At 40.4% G+C, this 23,649-nt stretch overlaps 1 protein-coding gene across 1 annotated transcript; it reads left to right on the forward strand.

The window, feature by feature from the left end:
• Nucleotides 1-23,053, forward strand: LOC124275917 (alpha-tubulin N-acetyltransferase-like). Its single transcript, XM_046711606.1, has 11 exons — nucleotides 1-260; nucleotides 2,382-2,445; nucleotides 3,457-3,548; nucleotides 6,181-6,353; nucleotides 7,722-7,877; nucleotides 9,600-9,653; nucleotides 12,303-12,460; nucleotides 14,017-14,102; nucleotides 16,112-16,278; nucleotides 17,665-17,788; nucleotides 22,506-23,053. The coding sequence occupies exons 1-11, from the start codon at nucleotides 163-165 to the stop codon at nucleotides 22,756-22,758; spliced, it is 1,425 nt and encodes a 474-aa protein (XP_046567562.1). The 5' UTR covers nucleotides 1-162; the 3' UTR covers nucleotides 22,759-23,053.
• The last annotated feature ends 596 nt before the right edge of the window (nucleotides 23,054-23,649 follow it).

The raw sequence follows: 23,649 nt of genomic DNA on the forward strand, positions 1-23,649 counted from the left end.
CTAATTTTGATAACACTTTACTGTTCCTAGAAAGTCACTGCGCGACTATAATGTTTGCATAGCGAAGTAAACATGGCGACGGAAAGCACTTGCGTAGTTGAATGTGAGGAACAGATTTCATAATATCTCGAGAGGTGATGATTTCAAGGAGCTGTCACAGTCATGGAGTTTGAATTCAGTGTAAACGCTTTACTTGAAGATGTCATTACCAGACTGGACCGTCGTGTTCTGCCACGGGGATCTCATATGAACAATGACAGGTGAGATTAAGAAATCTATTTTCTAAACAAATTAGCCCGGTGACTGATTTGTGAGGCCTAGCGTCAAAGTGTAGTCATGAAATTGCTGAAGTCATGCAAGGTTACGGTGAATAGAACTGTTTGAAGCTTGTGAATAGATATAACCATTGTCAACTGCAGTGCGTGTTAATTATTCATGATATATGTCGATCAGTAACTATGTAGAGTATCACTAAACAATGCACAGGTCCCATAAACCACAGTCTAGGAGTGTAATAGATAATTCTACGTTATGTTATAATCATGCTAACACATCATTTAAATAATCATACCAACATTGCCTGTGGTTATTGGTGTAATGGCTGAGTAGCCAAATATTACAGCATTACATATATTCCTGTAGATTCAATATCAACACATCAGAATCATGAGCTGTTGTCAAATGTTGAATTTTCCAATACAAGCAAATTAGAATAGAAGTAGATGTCAACTAAGGCTTAGTGATAGGAAGGAGAAATGATATAAGTTTGGTTTCAGTTTCAAAATGCAAGTACAAATATGTGAAATTAGTGAGGTGAACATGTGATATTTGGTAGCTGTAAACATGATAAAGCAGAAGCCCAGACACTAGATCTGTGGCTCATGTCGGCAAGAGTCGTGAGGGCTATCTCTTGGCTATAGCTTGGGGTAAGTTGGAGGAGGAGTTTCATTTCTGTCCATCTAAAGATTGGTAAGAAAATCATACTTACAAGGCTTGATTAGGAGATGTTAACCTACTTGCACCAGGTGCAACCTAAGAAAAAAACCTAGTTGCACCAGCCGAATTCCAGTTGCACTGCTTTTAATGCAATATGTAATGTAAGAAATATATCATGGGACCCTCTATTATCGCTGTAGTTAATGTTGTCGCCATTGGGATTATGAACGGCTACTGACATTTAGCATTTTATATATATTTTCAGTTGACTGATGTTTAATCTTCATTTCTGTCACAAATAATGTGACACATAGCTGCAACTCGTTTAATACCATTGCGGCAATTCCGATTTTCTCGTTTCACACGGAAATTGAAGCAACTCTCTATTATCGCGGTATTGCTATTTTCTTACTATGGCACGCGGTACAAGCAGATGACACTGTGAAATGTTTACTAAGACAAGTAACGAATCTAAATAGTTTGATCATTATAAATTATTTAGGAATTTCATTCACATTAATAATATCATCATGTTTTTAACCCAAACATCTGAAACTTCTATTCATTTGGATACAAGGTAACAAAAACGTTACAAGATATTGTTTTCCGCCTTAAAATGTACCATACAAGTTGCTGCCGTGTGTAGAGTGAAGTTGCATAATACGTCACTTCCTGTTATATTTTTAGCACGGAAAATATGCAAATGACCTTATAGTTGTCGCAGGATTACTCTTGACGAAGTAAGTTTTGATTCATGCTAGATGTAATGGCAGTAGGGGTCATACTAGTTTAAAAATGTTCTAGAACTTACTGAAAAGATGAATGCTTTACTATTTCTACGATTAGACATGACATTCCAAATGAAATAAATGACTTTTTCAAGAGCGATGAATAAATTTACGTAATTTGCATATGTAAACAGCCGATGTGGGGCGTGGTGTTTCTGCTTTCCTGATGTTTTCGTGTGCCGCGATAACAGAGAGCCTGCGATAAGAGTCCCAGTATATTATTGAAATATTTAAATGTTTTATTCAGAGTTTATCCACTCAAATATTGAGTTGCACCTGGTGCAAGTTAGACTAATAACTAGGTTTCACTTTGTAATGTAATACTGGATTGCACCAGTGCAAGTAACAAAGCACTGAATTGAGCCCTGACTTATCATGCTTATGTTAGACATAATCTGTATGCCTTGCTGAGTTACATGGCTCATCCAAAATCAGACAGTCCAATGGCATCATGAATTTCAATCCACATAATCTTCCTGAAGCATCAACCAGGTCATCAAGCTTGACCAGTCAATGCCATTAGATGTTGAAGGCCAGGTATGTCTGGGATCTTCATGGTTCTGCTCATTTTATGATTGTCAATAAGTAACATTCAGCAAACAATGTACTAGTCATGCAATATATTTATCTGACCATGTTTATCGTTCATGTTGACAGAAGCCGAGACCACAGAAGGCAGCTTCTCCATGCCATTGACAGTATGGGGGAGGCATCAGCCAAGGTAACAATATTATTAAAGATAATGTATACTCTACTAGTAAAAACGTTGTAAGTATCTGAATCGTGATAGAGTTTTGCTGATAGTAGTACAAAATGAAGACCAAATATGAATTTCTGATGTCTGCTTGCATTGGGAGTGATATGTGAGGGTAGAATATAGTATGGCCCAAAAATACCCCCAAAGTGGGAAATGCAAAAAATATCTACCAAATCATGTGCGAAGTGGTGGCCAAACACACCAGTGTGAAACATGGATTGTTTGGCTATGAAAATGATGGGTTGTTATATTCCTCTGTCATCACAATTATACAGCAAGTGAAAACATGCCACAATTGACAGAAGCCAAACCCAACAATGCCATCAGCTGACTGCACACAGGCGACTTGACATAGCCTTGTTTTTCAATCACCATTAATAGACCATGGTAATGTTATCTGACGCTAGGGTCAACACTTAACCTACCCTGATCAGCTCAACCACGTGCCTCAACTGCAACACAAGACAGGTTCCTACAGGTTCGTTACTTAGATGAAAGACTATCCAATACCAAGATTGTGTAAGATTTCATCCCAGACAGTGAGGCACTGTCAACGTGTCACAGGTATTTGCCTGAGATGACCAGTGCGAGGCGTCATTATGACTGATCAACATCGTCAGCTGTGACATCAGTGGTGTCATGGAAACACAGTATGGCCACAACAGCGATGGAAATGTGTTTTTGGCTTTTCCAAATTCCATACAGTTTGAAGATGGCGTGTTTGCAGACGCCATGGGAAACATTATGCTTGAAATTGCATACAAAAGTGGACAGGTTTGATGGCGGGGTTGTTGTGATGTGGGCCGTGATCTCCCATGGTACACCTTCAGGGCAATTAAACAGCGTGTCACACAGATGTTTACTGTACCTAGTTATGAATACAGTATTCACAAGGTTATCTTCCAATTCTAATCACTACAAGATTGTGTTTGAATGTTGAATGTGGCCAAAAGTCATACATTCCTGTTGTTCTAGGCTCAAGGCCTGTATGGAGCCATCACAGGAGGGCGTAAACTGGAACTGTCTGATCACATTCTCTATCTCATGAAGGATCCAGGTGCCAACAAGTAAGTAATTACCATCAGTATGAGTCATTAACAACAAAAAGATTGGTTGTTTGATTGGTTGTTTAGCGCTGTACCTATCAATATTCCACCTATGTAGCAATGGTCTGTAAATAATCAAATCTGGACCTGACAATCCAGTGATCAACAGCACGAGCATCGATCTATTGGGATACAGTGATGTGTGTCAAACAAGTCAATGAGTCTGACCACCCGTTCCCAGTAGTTGCCTCTTACTACAAGTATGGGTTGCTGAAGATCAATTCTAACCCGGATCTTCTCAGTTAACATCATAAAGAGCATTAGTCATGTTAATCATCGCCAAGCTTCATGGCATCGTCATTAGCAAGACAAGCTTAAACGTCAACTACTCTCCCTTTGCCAGGGCTCCAGATAAGGGCCGTATCGGCGTATGTACAGATAACAAATTTGCACGATACGGTAGGAAATAATTTATAAACGAGGCAGATACTCACCACGGCAATGGTGTACGGTCTTAGAATCATTTACAGACGTATTTATCTGAAAAATTATTGTTTTATTGTATATTGACCTGTTTAAACAAGACTAGCAATGTTGTGGTGCATATATGAAACGAAACACAAGATTACTGATACTCCATTAAATTCCATTCAGTACTCTAAATGTAGGCTTAGGTTTTCGAGTACTCCTATATTGAAGAAATAAGGAGTACGTACTCCTGCTGTTCAAAAATTATCTGGAGCCCTGCTTTGCGTTTGGACAAAACAAAAGTCTTAAGTTGGGCACCCATCAGTTGATCAGGTGCAGGTCACTTGAAACTGTCCAGGGCCCTGTTTGAGAAAGCTATCGTAGAGCTACAACTGTTATAGGTCTATGTTACAGTATAGGAGGTACGACAATCATAGCGCTACAACTGTCGTAAGTCTATGTTACAGTATAGGAGGTACGACAATCATAGCGCTACAACTGTCGTAAGTCTATGTTACAGTATAGGAGGTTCGACAATCGTAGCGCTACAACTGTCGTAAGTCTATGTTACAGTAAAGGAGGTACGACAATCGTAGCGCTACAACTGTCGTAAGTCTATGTTACAGTATAGGAGGTACGACAATCATAGCGCTACAACTGTCGTAAGTCTATGTTACAGTATAGGAGGTTCGACAATCGTAGCGCTACAACTGTCGTAAGTCTATGTTACAGTATAGGAGGTTCGACAATCGTAGCGCTACAACTGTCGTAAGTCTATGTTACAGTATAGGAGGTTCGACAATCGTGGCGCTACAACCGTCGTAAGTCTATGTCATGTTAATCATCGCCAAGCTTCATGGCATCGCCATTAGCAAGACAAGCTTAAACGCCAACTACTCTCCCTTGCCAGGGCTCCAGATAAGGGCGATCGGCGTGCATGTACAGATAACAAATTTGCACGACACGGTAGGAAATAATTTATAAATCGAGGCAGATACTCACCACGCAATGGTGTACGGTCTTAGAATCATTTACAGACGTATTTATCTGAAAAATTATTGTTTTATTGTATATTGACCTGTTTAAACAAGACTAGCAATGTTGTGGTGCATATATGAAGCGAAACACAAGATTACTGATACTCCATTAAATTCCATTCAGTACTCTAAATGTAGGCTTAGGTTTTCGAAAGTACTCCTATATTGAAGAAATAAGGAGTACGCACTCCTGCTGTTCAAAAATTATCTGGAGCCCTGCTTTGGCGCTTGGACAAAACAAAAAGTCTTAAGTTGGGCACCCATCAGTTGATCAGGTGCAGGTCACTTGAAACTGTCCAGGGCCCTGTTTGAGAAAGCTATCGTAGAGCTACAACTGTTATAGGTCTATGTTACAGTATAGGAGAGCAACAATCATAGCGCTACAACTGTCGTAGTCTATGTTACAGTATAGGAGGTACGACAATCATAGCGCCACAACTGTCGTAAGTCTATGTTACAGTATAGGAGGTTACAACTGTCGTAAGTCTATGTTACGACAATCATAATCGCGCTTACAACTGTCGTAAGTCTATGTTACAGTATAGGAGGTTCGACAATCCGTGGCGCTACAACTGTCGTAAGTCTATGTTACAGTATAGGAGGTTCGACAATCGTAAGCGCCACAACTGTCGTAAGTCTATGTTACAGTATAGGAGGTTCGACAATCGTGGCTACAACTGTCGTGAAGTCTATGTTACAGTATAGGAGGTTCAATCATAGGCTACAACTGTCGTAAGTCTATGTTACAGTATAGGAGGTTCGACAATCGTAGCGCTACAACTGTCGTAAGTCTATGTTACAGTATAGGAGGTTCGACAATCGTAGCGCTACAACTGTCGTAAGTCTATGTTACAGTATAGGAGGTTCGACAATCGTAGCGCTACAACTGTCGTAAGTCTATGTTACAGTATAGGAGGTACGACAATCGTGGCACTACAATAGCTTCCTGAAACGGGGCTCAGCATAACTTCTTTAGCTGATCATGAGTCAGTATGGTCAGTGCCTTGTCCACAGCGCTTACACTTCTGGTCAAACTGTCATGTGCAAGATGTTATGAGTATATTGTGTTACAGGGGATTGTGTTATGGAGAACCATGCATTGAAAAATGATGCCATATGGTTACCAAGTTTATGTTTGCTTGTTTCAGTGGCCGAGGTGCAATAGTTGGACTGCTGAAGACGGGACACAAGAAACTGTTTGTGTACGACAACTTCGGGGTGCAGCATGAAATGATGCCATTGTGCATACTGGACTTCTATGTCCATGAGTCCAGGCAGAGGCAGGGGTGTGGCAGGCGGCTCTTCGAATACATGCTCAAGGTGAGTCAATTTTGGATTGATATAATGGCTACAGATGGGGTAATAGCCAACCTTGGACATAAGCCGATTATAAAATTTGACCTGTAAATAACCTGGTAATAATGATAATTACAATATGATTGCTGTCTGTATATGTACCTCGCCATGTGCACAGGCGAATATTCAATTTATCTATATTGTATTGGTCTTTGACCTAATAAAAATCTTGTCTTGTCTTGTCTTGTAAATCGTTACCAAAATTACATATTTTTCCTTATCCTGACTCATGATCTTTTGCTTATCTCCCTTTCCTCTTCGAATGGTAGTGGAACATTTGAATCCCTTGAAGTTCCCGAAGCGGACGTATAAATACACTCACCCACGAAGAAGTTATAAACAGAATACTATCTGCCAATTTAACACATACATATGACAGCTCGGCTATGCCTTTTTATGTAATTGTTTTCAGTCTACAATAGTCCGTGATAAACAACATACCATTTCATACTGTTCTTACGTAAACCTTGTATGTTTCCATACAGCAGTCTGCGACTTAAGCCATTTGACAAAAGTCTCTGTCAAGGTGATAATAATACACTAATGTGTATTTTAAAGGATGCTAAAAGACAGTTCAGACTTAATTAGTATCAAGTGTTTTTTACACAGACTAGCCATTCAGGGAATTGACTGATGTAGTAGTCTGTATGTAAGCTTGTAACCATGGGAACAGGTACAGTCTAAGACATAATGTGTACATACGACGGCCTACTGTTTCCTGTATGCAAGATGGGTGAGATCTGTGGTGCTAATGAAGAGCTTGACCCTAACTAATTCAATCACCGTGACAACCAAACTCAGGTGTGACCATAGAAAATGTGATTCAAGTGTCCCATAAAATCAACCAAACTTATGGTTACTGGAAGACGTAAATAATCAGGTTTCTTGATAAAGGATTTCGCAATTTCATCATGGCTCAGGCGTACATGATGTTGAGAAATTTCAGCCATACACTCCCCTTGCTCACTTCTGGTCATCGGACCCGTGAAGATCAGGGTTAGAATTATCTTCAGTAACCCATGCTTGTCGTAAGAGGAGACTAACGGGATCGGGTGGTCAGGCTCGCTGACTTAGTTGACACATGTCATCGTATCCCAATTGCGTAGATCGATGCTCATGCTGTTGATCAGTGGATTGTCTGGTCCAGACTCGATTATTTATAGACCGCCATCATATAGTTGGAATATTGCTGAGTGCGGCGCAAAACTTAACTCACTCTTCTTGCCATCGATAATTGCTGACACAAGCGAAATCAAACGACTGACAGATTATTCGATCAACCGCTCCAGCACTATGACAAACATTTGAAATCTGTCAGAGTATAGTCAACTCTATTTCAGTGTGAAAATGTGCGCCCCCAATCATTTTGCCATTGACAAGCCGTCACACAAGTTCTCCATGTTTCTGGCCAAACATTACAACCTGAGGGCAGTCATACCACAGGTCAACAACTTTGTTGTTTTCGAGGGATTCTTCTCAAACAGAACAGGTACGTTGCTTGATTTGGTCTTAAGGCATTAAGCATTGCCGAAACATCATTTACTAACCTTAACAAAGGCACAGAGTTTAGAATCATTTGAAAACTACATTAATTTTTTTTCGCTTCTAAAACGGTCACTTGAGCACTCTTTTAGTTTAATTAATAAAAATCAATTGTCATGTTACAAATAAGTGTTTATTTTTCCTTGTCCTTACTCATGTTTGTTGCTTATCCCGAGTCAGGATAAGTATAAAATATCAAGTTTATCATAAAAATTACATTTATTTTTCTGATGAATTATTTGTAATGTGTTACATTTTTGGAATAAGGGGAACATTTGGAAACATTTAGGTTTAAAGTTAATTTACAATAGATATTGGATGCTTAATGAGCAGGGATTTATTTGCTAAGGAAACAGTTTATCAAACATCAATCATTATCGTTATAAGTGGTAACAAGTCTTGAACAGAGTTGTCTCCTTTTGTAGTAATAGGGTTGGGGGTTTTGTGATTGAATCGAAATTTTCCTCGTTCATGATTAGTTAACAGCTATGACCTGCAAAGCTCATCTGATATTAACATAGCTGTAAGTTATTACACCTTCTGGTGTAGAATATATGATGCTACATTAACAACAGCCTGTGTACATGTCCACAATATACAGCGTGCCATTCTCTTCCCACAGAGGTTACTTGTCATATCTTCCTACGAACCTCTGTTCTAATACAGCCCTTTCAGGATTCGTGATTGGTTGCAATCAGATTTAGTTGTGCAATCAGCAACGTTGTTTCAAATGTGATCAATCGTAAGGCCTCGGTTATTTCTGTATGCTTCGGGAAAACTAGAACCTCTTCCCCTGCGCGATGCGCAAAAGTTTCTTCTAGACAGAACTCAGTCGTGTAATGGCAGATCGATGGCGTCTCCATCGCCCTCGTTGACAACGAACAAGCTAGCCATTAAATGTCTTGTGTGTCACATTAACATATGTCTTGGCAGAGGAGGGATATTTGTGGCCCCATATTTACTTACATTAGTCAAGTTGGATCAAAGTCGATGTAACACGTGTTCTGATTGGATAGAAAGAAGGGAGATAATTTGTGTTGCGATTTTTTGCCGCTAGGGGATTTTACGAGAACCGGGAAACATGGCCGTATTAGAACAGAGGTTCGTAGGAAGATATGATGAGTAACCTCTGTGGGAAGAGAATGACAGTGTGCACGGTTTGTTATTCTCCATTCCATAAACTACCTGTTTAAGTTCAGTTTGAATATGTACAAGTCTAAAATGTTACTCTAGATCTGTATGCTTTACGTGGGGAATGCCGGAGCCACAATTCTGATCGAAATGTTCACCTGAAATGACTGGTTAACCACAATGAAAATCTCAAGAAGGAGAGAGTGATTCTGATCTAAATGTAATAGAATTAACATCATAAGTATCAGTCAATCAGTCACTGAATGAATAGGACCCGTGAAGGTCCGGATTAGAATTGGTCTTCAGTAGCCCATGCTTGTCGTAAGAGGTGACTAACAGGATCAGGGTGGTCAGGCTTGCTGACTTGGTTGACACATGTCATTGGTTCCCAATTGCGCAGATTAATGCTCATGCTGTTGATCACTGGATTGTCTGGTCCAGGCTTGATTTTTATAGCAGGAATATTGCTGAGTGCAGTGTAAAACTAAACTCACTCACTCACTGAATGAATAGTCATTAAGGCATCTTTGTTTAACAGACGTGGATCAGAGCAGATCCAGAAGTGGTCGACCTCCTGTTTACAGAAAACCAGGTAATAAGCAGTGTTAAGGGAAATACAGTTTAGAAGACTTCAAACTTGGGATGGATAACCCGTACCTAGGACAAGTGGGTGATGAGTTGGACCTGGGGACCCGTCTCAATACCGGGACCCGTTATGATCATGTGACCAATAGATTAAACAATGTAATATGTGATTCTTTCATGATTAAAAGGTTGTATTGTCTTTAAAGATTTAGACATAATTACAGTCACTTCTTTTGAATATGAAACATGGTTTAGATATTGAAAACTTGAAATTTTAGCCTCTGAGCTGAAGAATATATTGCCATTTCTTACAAATTTGATGTAAGAAATTAAAGGTCACATGCAACCAAAAAATCAAACATAATTAAAACACAATTATCACTTCTTCATGACATATAATATGCATTGGTGATTATGAAAAAACAAATAAACAAAATTATAAGCGTATAATCGCAAATCAAAAGTGCAATATTTTGTACTTGGGTTTACCTCCCTCGAAACGAAGCAGCCGGGATACCGAACCCAGTCAGAGCGGGTGGGTGTGCACTCAAGTGTAACGGCTGGTTCATTAGCAGATGCCACTTCACGGGTCATTGTGTGTGTATATATAGAAAGTTGGGTTTTGTAAATACATGCTCATTTTTGTGTATAACATTTTGCAATCAACAGACATCATAACATGTCATGTGTTCAAGTATCACACCTGCCTGTCTGTGTAATTACATAATGTGACAGAGACCGAACTCGGGCCATAAATCAATGCGTTTTGTTTATGGTGTATAGCCCGATTGGTGTTAAGTTCAAATTGCATGTGGTCAGTGATCGCAGTTGTGTATTGAATATTGTCATTAGCAGACAGGCAGGCAGACACACTGGTGTCAATAAAACAAGACATTGAGTTTTGTCTGTGACAGCGACATATCTATATCACAGTTAGAAATCGTGTCAACTCTAAATAATGACATTGCTTTTAAGTATCGAACTGAGAAAGTGACTCGGTAAGAAGAACGTGTGGTGAAATAGACAAATGAAATTATATAAACAGTTTATTTACTGTCATAACATACAAAAAGCTCGCACATGTGGGATATCAACAAAACATTATAAAACTAGCTCACACCAAAGCCTTCACCGAGTATTCACCAGACAGCCCGCCTTCCAAGTTGCGCTGAACCTATTTCACTGCGCGACGCTATGAGCGCAGCCAGCTGTTGAAACCCGTATTCCCCAGAAAAGTCTGGGGAAAATTAGTGAAACGTTTGAACTCCGATTTCGCGCGTTTTTTTTCATCGCGTTATTTTTCAACTTTATAAGTTGAATTTGCATTTTTGACGCTTTTTTTCGGTAAGTCCATACCGAAAGGTATCAGAATCTGCAAAGTTGTGTTTTACGTTGCATGTGACCTTTAACATAACAGGTATCTGGGTAGGGTAGGGTAATATGGGATGGGGTACCCGGGTGTTTCACGGTTAGCATCGTCCCAAGTAAAATAAGCAGGTCATCGGAGACTAAGTGGATCAGCTAGATCATGCGTCATCAAACCCCAGCGGTGTGGATTGTTGCAGGAATATTGCTGAGTGTGACTTTATACAAGCACACAGCATTGAACAAACACATTGGGGACCGTTCATATTTTATGGCATGGTGCGTGCGTGTGTAAATGAGGATTTTTTTGGGGGTGTCATTCCTTTTTGTTCATGGGTCAGCATTTTTGTACATAAGAATATTAAATATTTATGCTTAGAAATTCTGGGAAGGGGGAGGGGGGTGATTGATTATGTACATTTGTACTTGCATTGGGGGTCACTTACTTTGTACATCAGTTGTTGGGGACATCATTCACATTGTACATGCTTTTTCATAAAAATCTTCATCATCATCATCATCATCATCCCCACCCCCAGCCATAAATTATGAACAGTCCTTAAAACAGAGTTAAATGAACATGTACCTCAGGGGTGGAAATAACCCATTGCCCGATGCCCGAGTCCAGCGTTTTTTTCTGTCGGGCAAGCAGATTTGTATATCACACTGTACCGGTGTCCAGTTGACTTTCCAATTTTAATTATGTTGTTTATTTAAAGAATCAACAAGAAAACGTCCGGTATTGTGGAAAAATCATCAGGGCAAGTGATTTTACATGTGCCACTGTACCGGAGTACACTAGCAATTTTAAAGTTATTTCCACCCCTGTACCTTTTTGCAAATACATAGAGGATATTTGGTCTGTTTGGTCAGAGGACAGAGTTCATATTTTCATGATTAGTTAAGTTCTTGTGTTATGTTGTGTTATGTATTTTTGAGAGAAGTAAGATGCTAAGAATATCTTTCATGAACGGTCATGATTTGTGACTCATACTATTTGCTCCTCTCTCTCTAAACTGAGATACACTGGAAACATCTGTATTGTGTTCCCCAGAACAGTTAAAACATCTCACCAAAACACACCTCACCTCCTCTGTGTAGGTGCACCTGACAGAGGTAATATTTTCATGAATAGTAAACTTTGTGCTGTGTGTTAGATAGTGTTATGTGCATTTGAGTAAAGTAAGATGCTAAGAATCTCTTTCATGAACTCTCATGATTTGTGAAACTGACATTGGCTACTTCTTTTTTGATGCTTTTGGACATAATGACGAAATCATTTTTACTGCAGAGGAGCAAAGGAATGCTGGAATGCACAGTAGAGCCTACACAATGGACAGTAAACCACCACCTGGTCATGTGCGGGGTCGGCCACCATCTGGCAAGTCCTCTCACAGATGTCCGAACCCTCCTCCAGTTAACCCACATGCTGCTCAAGAAAACAATCAAGTATGTCTTGTTTTTCAGCTGATTTCATGACATATACCCAGGGTTTTACAGGACGCGTGATTCCTACGTATTGGATGCAGAAATTTGATGAAGTACCCCCAAACTAAAATCCTGTACGTCCTTGTGGACGCGACATTTGCTTTTTTTTCTGGGAAAGAACTTTCTGAATTAGTAATGATATCCCATATTAAACTATAAACATTCTGTTTACAATCATTATTCTAATGACATTGAAAGTAGCACATATTAAAACATAATTATTATCAAATGTGAAGCATCCATGATCATTGATTTCATGCAAATTGATGGACTCCCAATTTTGGAAATGGACTCTCAGAATACATATGCCCGAGTCCCCAGAACTCCCACTTTCGAAGAGCTATGTAAAACCCTATATACCTTTGTTATATATATAAAATCTTTTTATATAGTGCTGAGTTCCAGGGCTAGGCTGCTCACAGGTGCTTTGTTTTTACCTCGATCAATGGATGTCAATCTCAACAGCACATCATATTATCAATCTCAACTCCCAGGGGAACATACAACTCTTGCAGCCCCTAGGCGCACCAAGCTAATGTGGGTTTCCCACCCCTACGAGGTACCCATTGACAGCTGGGTGGACTGGGACTCATAGTACTTTGTCCAAGTTTACTGCACATTGCTGAATGTTGCTGTACCTGCAACTAAGTGTTTGCACATATTCTTGTGGCCACCGTCTGGTCATTTAACAATGGATTCGTTGTGTACTGTACACAAGGGGTTGTGACAACACTGAAAGAATCTACACACAAAGTTAACTCCAAGGTTTTTTACACCCGGTTACAGGTGGGCTGGATCCCGGCACCTCAAGCTCACTGGATCACCTGTCTGGCACCTATGATAGCTCGCTCATGACATCCCTGGTGTTCCAAAAGATCCTTGTCAGAACCCTTATGTTTTATATATAAGATAGTTGTTTTTAGTTTGGATGTTGTTTAACTCCACACTAAGCAATATTCCAGCTATATGGCGGCAGTCTGTAAATAATGTAGGGGAAGTAGGATAGCTGGGTGCTCATCCAGCTGAATACCTTGGTTTGATTCCCCCCATGGATACAATGTCTGAAGACCATTTCTGGTGTCCTCACCATGATATTGCTGACAGTGGCATAAAACCATCACTTACTCACTCACTGAGACAGTGTGTGAAATAGTTTCCAAATTTTGCTTGCCAGTCGGGCTAGCTATGCCTGAAAGTTACTAGCCAAAAAACATGATAATTGACTAGCCTAAAATTTGAATGTAGAAACTAAGCAAAAGATTACAAAAAAAATACCATCATTTATCAGGCCATAATCTTTCATGATTTTAAAGTGTATTATAGTTTAACAGGTCAGAGAGAGTGTATTTAAAATGACCCCATGAAAATTCACTTACCAGTTGGGCCAGTGACAGTGGAGATTTGCAGGCCAGATTGGATTTTTAGTGGGCCAGTGGCTATTTCGCACACTGCACTGAGATACACTCAGTTTTGTTTATGTAACCAAACAGGCATAAACTTTCAACTTTCATTTTCAGAATCCTGAGATGAATGATCTAAACTTCAACTCCCGACCAAACAGTGGCTCTAAAAAGGCCGAGATGCCCCGTCACAGGAGCCCCAAGTAGGTTCAGTTGAGATGAGAACACTTATAAGCTGCTGCAATTATTTGTGCATGTGTTAATGTCCATGATTCACCCTGATTACGTGTCTAGGTTTGTCAGGACCAAACGTGTCCTCATGGGTTTCACCTCCAAAGGGGTGAATGTTAAGACCTGTAACTGGAAAATTTAATGATTAACAGACGGTTTTGACAAAGAGTTTAAACTTAGATGTGTCAGAGTGTATAGCAGCGAGGATCTCCTAACATCACTCTTCAGGAAGCTCAAAAACAAACATTGGGGTCCTCTTGACACTATAGGGGCGGTGGGGTAGCCTAGTGGTTAAGGCGTTTGCTCGTCACGCCGAAGACCCAGGTTCGATTCCCCACATGGGTACAATGTGTGAAGCCCATTTCTGGTGTCCCCCGCCGTGATATTGCTGGAATATTGCTAAAAGCGGCGTAAAAATTCACTCACTCACTCACTCACTCACTCACTCACTCACTCACTCACTCACTCACTCACTCACTCACTCACTCACTCACTCACTCACTCACTCACTCACTCACTCACTCACTCACTCACTCACTCACCCACTCACTCACTCATTCACTCACTCACTCCCACTCACTCACTCACCCATTCACTCACTCACTTGACACTACATATAGCTGTCCATTGAAATTACATTGTTATGCAAGCACAGGTAAAACCTGTCAATAGCAAAAATTTCCAAGTTTAATGAAAGTTGTGTTGACATTTCAATATCTCAAACAAAGGTACAAGTTTGTTACCTAACTTGATTGTTAGTAAGTTAACACTAAGAGAGAGAATTGTATGTACAATTTCTGCACTATGATGAACACAATGTTTCGGTGCACATTCTTACTGCTTCATCAGGTGGATGAAACTAGGAAGCAAAGAGCTTATATTTGTAGATGTGAGAACAACATTGGTGGACACTTAACAATGGAAGCCAGTGTCAGGTCTTGATCACTGAGACATTACTGATGTGTGTTGCAGACACTGGTTTTGGACTTGCAAATTTTCTGAATGAATGTAGTTTGAAGGTTTTGACCAATAGTCCTCAGCTTTGTGATGTCAGTGTTTCCGTTATCCAGTATATACCGGACTTCGACTGGTACAAAGTTAGAATGTCCGGTAATTTCAAAGGCTGTTGGTTGTAGTGTCTGGAAAATTTTAAAATCAATTTTCTAATTACCTCTGTCAATTTTATTTTTCCTCAAAAAAGAATATGTTTTCACAATGACATTGAGGTGTGAAATAAGAAATAATTGAGGTGTCAAATAAGAAATAATAGTTTTGGAAAACCCCAGGCTAAAAATAGCAGCATTGATGCATTGTGAACACTCTACATTCCTGATTGGTTGTTAGGGTGCTAGGTCTCGCGCACAATGAAAAGCGTGATGACATGACCGGTAAAATGTACAAATGACCGGTATTTGAAATGCTAGCCGGTCACAATGTCCAGCTGTGAAAAATGCGAAAGGAAACTCTGTGATGGTCGTCATGGATATTCTGGAGGTATTCTGTCCTGGAACATTGCCAGTCCTCTAAATGCATATTAGTCCATTAGATCGCAAGTCTGAGACTATAAATTAGTGCTGGGCAACCAGGGGATACAGCACTTGAGAAGGGGGGTGGGGAGAGGGGGTGGGGTGGGTGCTCGCTAAATTTCACAAGAGTTTCAATGGTCATTTAATAACTACAAAAGGGGAGGAGAAGCTTCCCTGCATTCTGAACCTGTTCTCAATGTTTCACTTTTGCTACAAACTGGAAATTAATTAAACTGACCTTAAAAGTGACATTTTGATAATGTTCAGATAGAATTAGTTGACTCCAAGGACCAGTGTATTTAGGTGAACACATTTCCTGTAGACTAATTTTAAGATAAAGGAATTTCCTTGGCTACATTCCCAAGATAAAAAAGAATTGAAAGGGTGCAGAATTGGCCAGGGTAAAAAATCCTTGATAAATGTGCTTCTGTACAACTTTCACACCTGCCTTGTAGCCCAGTGCACCTGGACATGCGAAGTTTGTCAGCAGGCAGTAACAGCAGCCGTGGCCTCGGTGCAGGCATCAACATGTACAGCCGACACAACGCTGCCCCACCGGACAACCGTTTACAGAGGCACAGCAGTCTAGACAGACTTAATGCACTGGAGTCAAGAGTACAGGGTAGATAAAGGAGACTACATTTACTGTCACAGGGTAGATAAAGGAGACTACATTTACTTACTCGAGTCAAACTACAGGGTAGATAAAGGAGACTACATTTACTGTCACAGGGTAGATAAAGGAGACTACATTTACTGTCACAGGGTAGATAAAGGAGACTACATTTACTGTCACAGGGTAGATAAAGGAGACTACATTTACTGTCACAGGGTAGATAAAGGAGACTACATTTACTGTCACAGGGTAGATAAAGGAGACTACATTTACTGTCACAGGGTACTGTCACAGGGTAGGTAAAGGAGACTACATTTACTGTCACAGGGTAGATAAAGGAGACTACATTGACTGTCACAGGGTAGATAAAAGGAGACTACATTTACTGTCACAGGGTAGATAAAGGAGACTACATTGGAGGGGTAGATAAAGGAGACTACATTGACTGTCACTGTAACTACATTTACTGGGGTAGATAAAGGAGACTACATTTACTGTCACAGGGTAGATAAAGGAGACTACATTTACTGTCACAGGGTAGATAAAGGAGACTACATTTACTGTCACAGGGTAGATAAAGGAGACTACATTTACTGTCACAGGGTAGATAAAGGAGACTACATTGACTGTCACAGGGTAGATAAAGGAGACTACATTGACTGTCACAGGGTAGATAAAGGAGACTACATTGACTGTCACAGGGTAGATAAAGGAGACTACATTGACTGTCACAGGGTAGATAAAGGAGACTACATTTACTGTCACAGGGTAGATAAAGGAGACTATATTTAGGAACCATTATTAATTTATGGCTAGGGGTAGCTGGTGATGATTTTAAGAGAGGGGGGTGTCACCCATTTTGTTCTGGGGAAGTAGGGGGAGGTCATCAATTTTGTACACATGTACTAGAGGGGTGTCACTGATTGTTTACATGACATGCAGGAGGGTGAGGGGTCCACTTTCTTTGTACATAAATTTTAACAGGGTGATTCACATTGTACCTGCCCCATCATCATCACCCCACCCCTAGCCATAAATTATGAACGGTCCCCTACTGTCTTGTAACTTTTTACTCTCCTAATATCACAGGACCCTCCATTACCGGGATAATGAAATACGATCTGCAAAATCATATCCTTGACAGTTGCTTGAAACCACCTTCATCGTCAGTAATCATTTTTTCTGATGTAGGGAATGCGTCTTTCAAATTTATGAAGCGCTGTTCATTTTTTGTTTTCACTCAGACAGACAGACCCGTGAAGTCCGGGTCAAATCTATGTGCTTGAAAATGATGCTTAGAGTCAAGTTGGGGCTAGTCACCTATGACATTTATATACTCTTTTGGCTTCCATCATGTATTGCTTATGTCAACATTATGCTGTGGTCCAACAGATCCTGGTCCGCCGATGTTGCAGCGTGCAGGTCCTCCTCCAGGCTACGCTGAGATGATGAATCTCCATCAGGACTACCAGGGCAGACAGGGGCATCTCAAACTGCAGTCACACTCATCATCCACGATGTCTAGCATCTGAATCTCTCTGTCTTCAACCTGTGAAGGACCACTCACTTACCAAATTGATCTTCATTAACCAATCACTTGGTGGACTCACTCACTCATCCTCACTCATCAACTGGGATCGATGTCACTCACTCGCTCACTCACTGGACACATGTTATCCAATGTTTCCATTTGTGCAGACCTCAATCACTCACTCTGTTGATCACTGGATTGTTTGGTCCACTCACTCACTCACTCACTCACTCACTTCACTCACAGACTCACTCACTCACACTCACTCACTCCTGAATCACTCACTCACTCACTCACTCACTCACTCACTCACTCACTCACTCACTCACTCATATTAGTATAATATGTATATTACCCTGTACCTATTCATGAATGATGTTGTCCCCATGAAGATCCAGGTTAGAATGAACCTTCAGTAACCCATGCTTGTTACAAGAGGCGACTAACGGGATCGGGTGGTCAAGCTTGCTGACTTGGTTGGCAGTTGCGTAGATTGATGCTCATGCTATTGATCACAGGATTGTTGGGTGCAGACTCGATTACTACAGACCACTGCCATACAGCTGGAATATTGCTGCGTTAAACATCAAACAAATCATTAAAACATCATGAATGATGTATTGGTAGAAATGGACATTCAGTCAGTTGAAAAGGTCCTTCCGGGATTGAAACAGGCAGTGGTTTCACCAGTACTCGTCTTAACACAACTGTTTCATCCTCAGTTATCCAGAGTATCAAAAGCTCCATATTATTATGATATATAATGCCCTGGAGCTATATGTCACCCAGGCCACTGTTTGACTGACAGTTGATCCGTGAAGATCCGGGATAGAATTGATCTTCAGTAACCCATGCTTGTCATAAGAGGCAACTAACGGGTTCGGATGGTCAAACTCGCTGACTTGGTTGAAACATGTCATCATATCCCAACTGTGTAGATCGATACTCATGCTGTTGATCATTGGTTTGTCTGGTCTAGACTCGATTATTTAGCTGGAATATTGCTGAGTGTGGCTTAAAACTAAACTCACTCATTGAATGACACTGTGCATGGAAATGAAATCAAATCAATGTTCTACCAGGAGCTAAGCAAAGAACCATATGGCAGTACCACCAGGGTGCCGTTCCACTAACCAATCTTAGCCCTACACCAATCGTAAAACCCTATGATCGGCATACCGTTCCACTAACCAATCTTAACCAAGTCAATCGTAAAGTTCATATCCAAAGTCTAAGTTGCTCATGAACAACTAATGATCGCTAAAATCAATTGTAGAGAAACCAAAATGGTGGCTTTTATATTACACGTGAAGAAGAAGAGTGAGGATTTCACCATCACCTAAAGCCCCCCATGAAATGAATTTGTTATCCCCATAGCGGTTTAAAGGGGTATTAAAATAGACTCAATCCGTGGTCGTCCGGATCCTTCCGTCCGGCACATTTGTGTGAGACAGAACTCATTTCTGGTTCTTCACCAAACTTGGCACATAGATAGATCTGGTGGTGTAATGGTGCCTTTTGGTAGTTTTGAATTCTGAATAAAACATTTTTGTCTTTTCCATGGCAACAAGTTCGACTTAGCCTGAAATTGGTGGTAGTGCTCTTTCCCGGAGCTGAACTCTAAAACCGTTTACTATTTCTTTATCAAACTTGGCACATATATAGATGGTGGTGGTGTACTGGTGCCTTTTGATAGTTTTGGAATTCTGAATGAAATATTTTTGGCGATCCGTTTGACCTAGCCTGAAATTGGTGGTAGTGCTCTTTTCGGAGCTGAACTCTAAAACCGTTTACTATTTCTGCCAAACTTGTTGATCTGGTGGTGTACTGGTGCCTTTGGTAGTTTTGGAATTCTGAATAAAATATTTTTGGCATTTCCATGGCAACAAGTTTCGACTTAGACTGAAATTGTGGTAGTGCTTTTTTCGAAAGCTGAACTCTAAAACCGTATTTCTTCACCAAACTTGGCACATAGATTCGATCTGGTGGTGTACTGGTGCCTTTGGTAGTTTTGGAATTCTGAATAAAACACTTAGCCTTTTTGTCTTTTCCATGGCAACAAGTTTGACTTAGCCTGAAAATTGGTGGTAGTGCTCTTTTCGGTCTAAAACCGTTCCATGTTTCTTCACCAAACTTGGCACATAGATAGATCTGGTGGTGTACTATTGCCTTTTGATTGTTTTGGAATTCTGATTAAAATATTTTTGTCTTTCCGTTCAACAAGTTTGACTTAGCCTGAAATTGGTGGTAGTGCTCTTTTCCGGAGCTGAACTCTAAAACCGTTCCATGTTTCTTCACCAAACTTGGCACATAGATAGATCTGGTGGTGTACTGGTGCCTTTTGATTGTTTTGGAATTCTGATTAAAATATTTTTGTCTTTTCCGTGGCAACAAGTTTGACTTAGCCTGAAATTGGTGGTAGTGCTCTTTTCCGGAGCTGAACTCTAAAACCGTTCCATGTTTCTTCACCAAACTTGGCACATAGATAGATCTGGTGGTGTACTGGTGCCTTTTGATTGTTTTGGAATTCTGATTAAAATATTTTTGTCTTTTCCGTGGCAACAAGTTTGACTTAGCCTGAAATTGGTGGTAGTGCTCTTTTCGGGCTGAACTCTAAAACCGTTCCATGTTTCTTCACCAAACTTGGCACATAGATAGATCTGTTTGGCACATAGATAGTTTTGGAATTCTGATTAAAATATTTTTGTCGTTTCCATGGCAACAAGTTTGACTTAGCCTGAAATTGGTGGTAGTGCTCTTTTCGAGCTGAACTCTAAAACCGTTCTCATGTTTCTTCACACAAACTTAGCACATAGATAGATCTGGTGGTGTACTGGTGCCTTTTGATTGTTTTGGAATTCTGATTAAAATATGTTTGTCTTTATTTCTGTGATGTAAACAAACACTGCACTGAAGCCTTTCAAATGTATTTTAGGCCCGTCTAAAACCGTTCCACCACTGTTCACCATGGGAACATAGATAGATCTGGTGCTGAAGGAGGCCGTTCCTCTAAACTGATCTTATCTAAATATCAATCTTAGCAATTTACGCCAATTTTAAAATCGTCTCATCTAAAAGTTGCACCCGTTCCACTAACCGATCTTAGGCCAATCGTAGCCGATCTCGATCTTATGATCCGATGCAAGCTTAGATCGCGACTCTTTGTGCTAGAGATAGAGAAATGTGAGGTGCGAGTTATCTCCCTTTGCATAGTCTAGCGGATGATGGAAGTAGTTTTGGAACTAATAGGTGTAAACGTGGAGAAAAATCTCAAGCGAAATATTAGGGTAGTGCGCACCTTGGTTTCAGGGACAAGATCGCGATCATGTGAACACCTCTACCTTGCCACAAGCACATCATCTGATATTGAGTGATAACGTATCAAGAATCTGTCAGTGGTCTTGATAAACAGGCGGCCTGCCTTAAAATTTAGAATCCCCACCAAACAAGCACACGTTCAATCAAACATATTTGTATCTTTTTGTTTCAAAACATTGTTCACTTCATGACTCATCCCTATTCTTAACCATGATGTTGGAATATGTACAAATGTATTACACTGACTCCTTGGGCTGTGTTCCCATGACGACAGTGGTGAGATGGGCCTTACATTTGAAAGGCTTCAGTGCAGTGTTTGTTTACATCACAGAAATAAACAAATTCATTTCATGGGGTTTTAGAATAGAATATGAAAGGCACCATTTTGGTTTCTCTACGATTGATTTTAGCGATCCTAAGTTGGTCATTGACTTGGGTAAGATTGGTTAGTGGATCAGTATGCCGATCGTAACATCACGCTAAAATTGGGATTTTAGGGGTTACGATTGGTGTAGGGCTAAGATTGGTTAGTGGAACGGCACCCAGGAAAATATCTTTTCCATCTACATCTTCATGTATAATTATCTCGTTATTTGTTTAGATGCAATGAGGGCTCACTCAGATTCGATTATCTGAGCATCAGTGATATGTTTGCATGACAGATTTTCCACAAGATTTGTTCTTTAAGAAATAGCAACGCTTGACAATGGTATAAGATTCTATACCTAAAAGTCACATCATAATATAATAAAGAAGTTGTAGTCCATTAAGTAGCATACCTTTATGGTATAGAAATAGCAGGCTATGAAATCACTATTCCTGACTTTTTACAATGTGTGTAGGTTACATAACACCAAATGTTTTCCCATAGACTTCTATAGTAACCTTATATTTTTTTAAATTATCCAGGCTATCAACAGCCACTCCATGTACACATGGGTACAGTCAGGCCTTTATACTACAATAAAACACAATTTCTGGCCAAATTGTTCGGCTCATTTTCCGAGCACAGGAAGGAGGAACACATCAAGTTCCGCACCAAATGTCACCTACTGGAAAATATCTGTACACACAATAAGCATAAGTCATGGTGATAAAAATGACAGCACTAAATACTTAAAATTGTGTCAGTTTTAATTACTGGATGGATGTGCTTTTAAAATACATAAAATTCTTACACTATTTCATCCACAGCTGTCACATGTCTCTGTCTCTCTCCAGTTGTTTACATACGGTGCTCGCTCAGGGAGCATGTGATTCTGATTTAGTGTAGTGGAACCTGTACCCGGTATTTGGTCCTTTCTCCCCACAACCATATCCATTCATTCATTTGTCCATGGGCTTTTGACAGACAGTAAATTTCAAACCCTGCTTCGTGTTCCAGCCTCCCACAAGTCCATCGACCCCCACACATCAACAGTTACCACAACCCTGGGGGCCGGACCCATGTTCCAGTGCTGTACAATCCCCCCTCTGCACGGTCAGCCTTCACCCCATCACCAGCCGCTCACAAGGACACCACCTGGACTGTCCACGGCATCGTCCCCAATCACAGGAGCATCGTCGTCAACGCGACACAACATGCACAGTCGCTTGTGGTGACCATGGCTCAATGGATAAATATGAATCTCTTATAATAAAATCTCCACTGTGTGACACATGTAGAACACCATGCCTGCTCAGGGTTGAATTGTTAGATCACAGGCCTTCATTTTCCCACCTAACAAATACATTTAATCAGGGACCATATAATAGAGGGACAGCCCTCCCCAACAGTTTGTCACCAACCATCAGCGCTGACGGCCTGGCATGTAACCGATACACATCGACACCCTGCTGCTAACTTCCCTCTACCGGTACACATGCGCAACAGATGCGCAAACATTCGCAAATGAGCACTCTGGTAACCACGTAAACAATATTGCGTAATATCCGGGCTGAGAGTTAATTCCCTTAGCGGGATTTCACCGGCTGCGACTGACAGTCAAACATTACATGGACAGCTCCAATAAACTGATTACAATAATCTTAATCTTATTATATGGTCTCTGATTTAATCAATAGAGAATGAGATAAGTGAGACCACACGAAGCGTTGCTTCTCCATTGAATAGCAGTTCCTGCTTCACTCAGAAGCATTTTGAAACAACATTGAGAGTCTCCATACACTACTTAAAGAGGTTAGAGAACCTGTGTGAAATGGAGCTTGGAGAAATTGAACAAACCAGTGAAAAATGTTACATATATTTATATGGCTGTAATTATGTATTCTGTATGAAATGAATCTGTCCAGTAGGGTTTGGAAGTTGAAGTACAAGGAGGATAAAGGAACAGCCAGCCAGAAGGGGGAGGATATAATTGCATAACAGGGCAAGCTGAGAGAAGGATTGTGACCTGATTTATAATAATCGCTTCCTGGGATGGTGGAAATGTGGGGAAGTGCTTGAAAGAATGTAGTTAGTGAATGGCCAGGGTAATTGAAGGAGTAATTTATGTCTGATAATAACTTCAGGAAACAACCTGTTGCTA

This window comes from Haliotis rubra, unplaced genomic scaffold, assembly GCF_003918875.1.
Source record: "Haliotis rubra isolate DU_JTF1 unplaced genomic scaffold, ASM391887v1 Scf204, whole genome shotgun sequence".
Classification (NCBI taxonomy): Eukaryota; Metazoa; Mollusca; class Gastropoda; order Lepetellida; family Haliotidae; genus Haliotis; species Haliotis rubra.

Bases quoted from the DNA above. Each gene is read 5' to 3' on its own strand.
- LOC124275917 (XM_046711606.1), top strand. From the start codon at position 163: ATGGAGTTTGAATTCAGTGTAAACGCTTTACTTGAAGATGTCATTACC. The intron at 3,549-6,180 runs GTAAGTAATTAC...TGCTTGTTTCAG, and splicing joins AAGGATCCAGGTGCCAACAA to TGGCCGAGGTGCAATAGTTG. The intron at 16,279-17,664 runs GTAGATAAAGGA...GTGGTCCAACAG, and splicing joins ACTGGAGTCAAGAGTACAGG to ATCCTGGTCCGCCGATGTTG.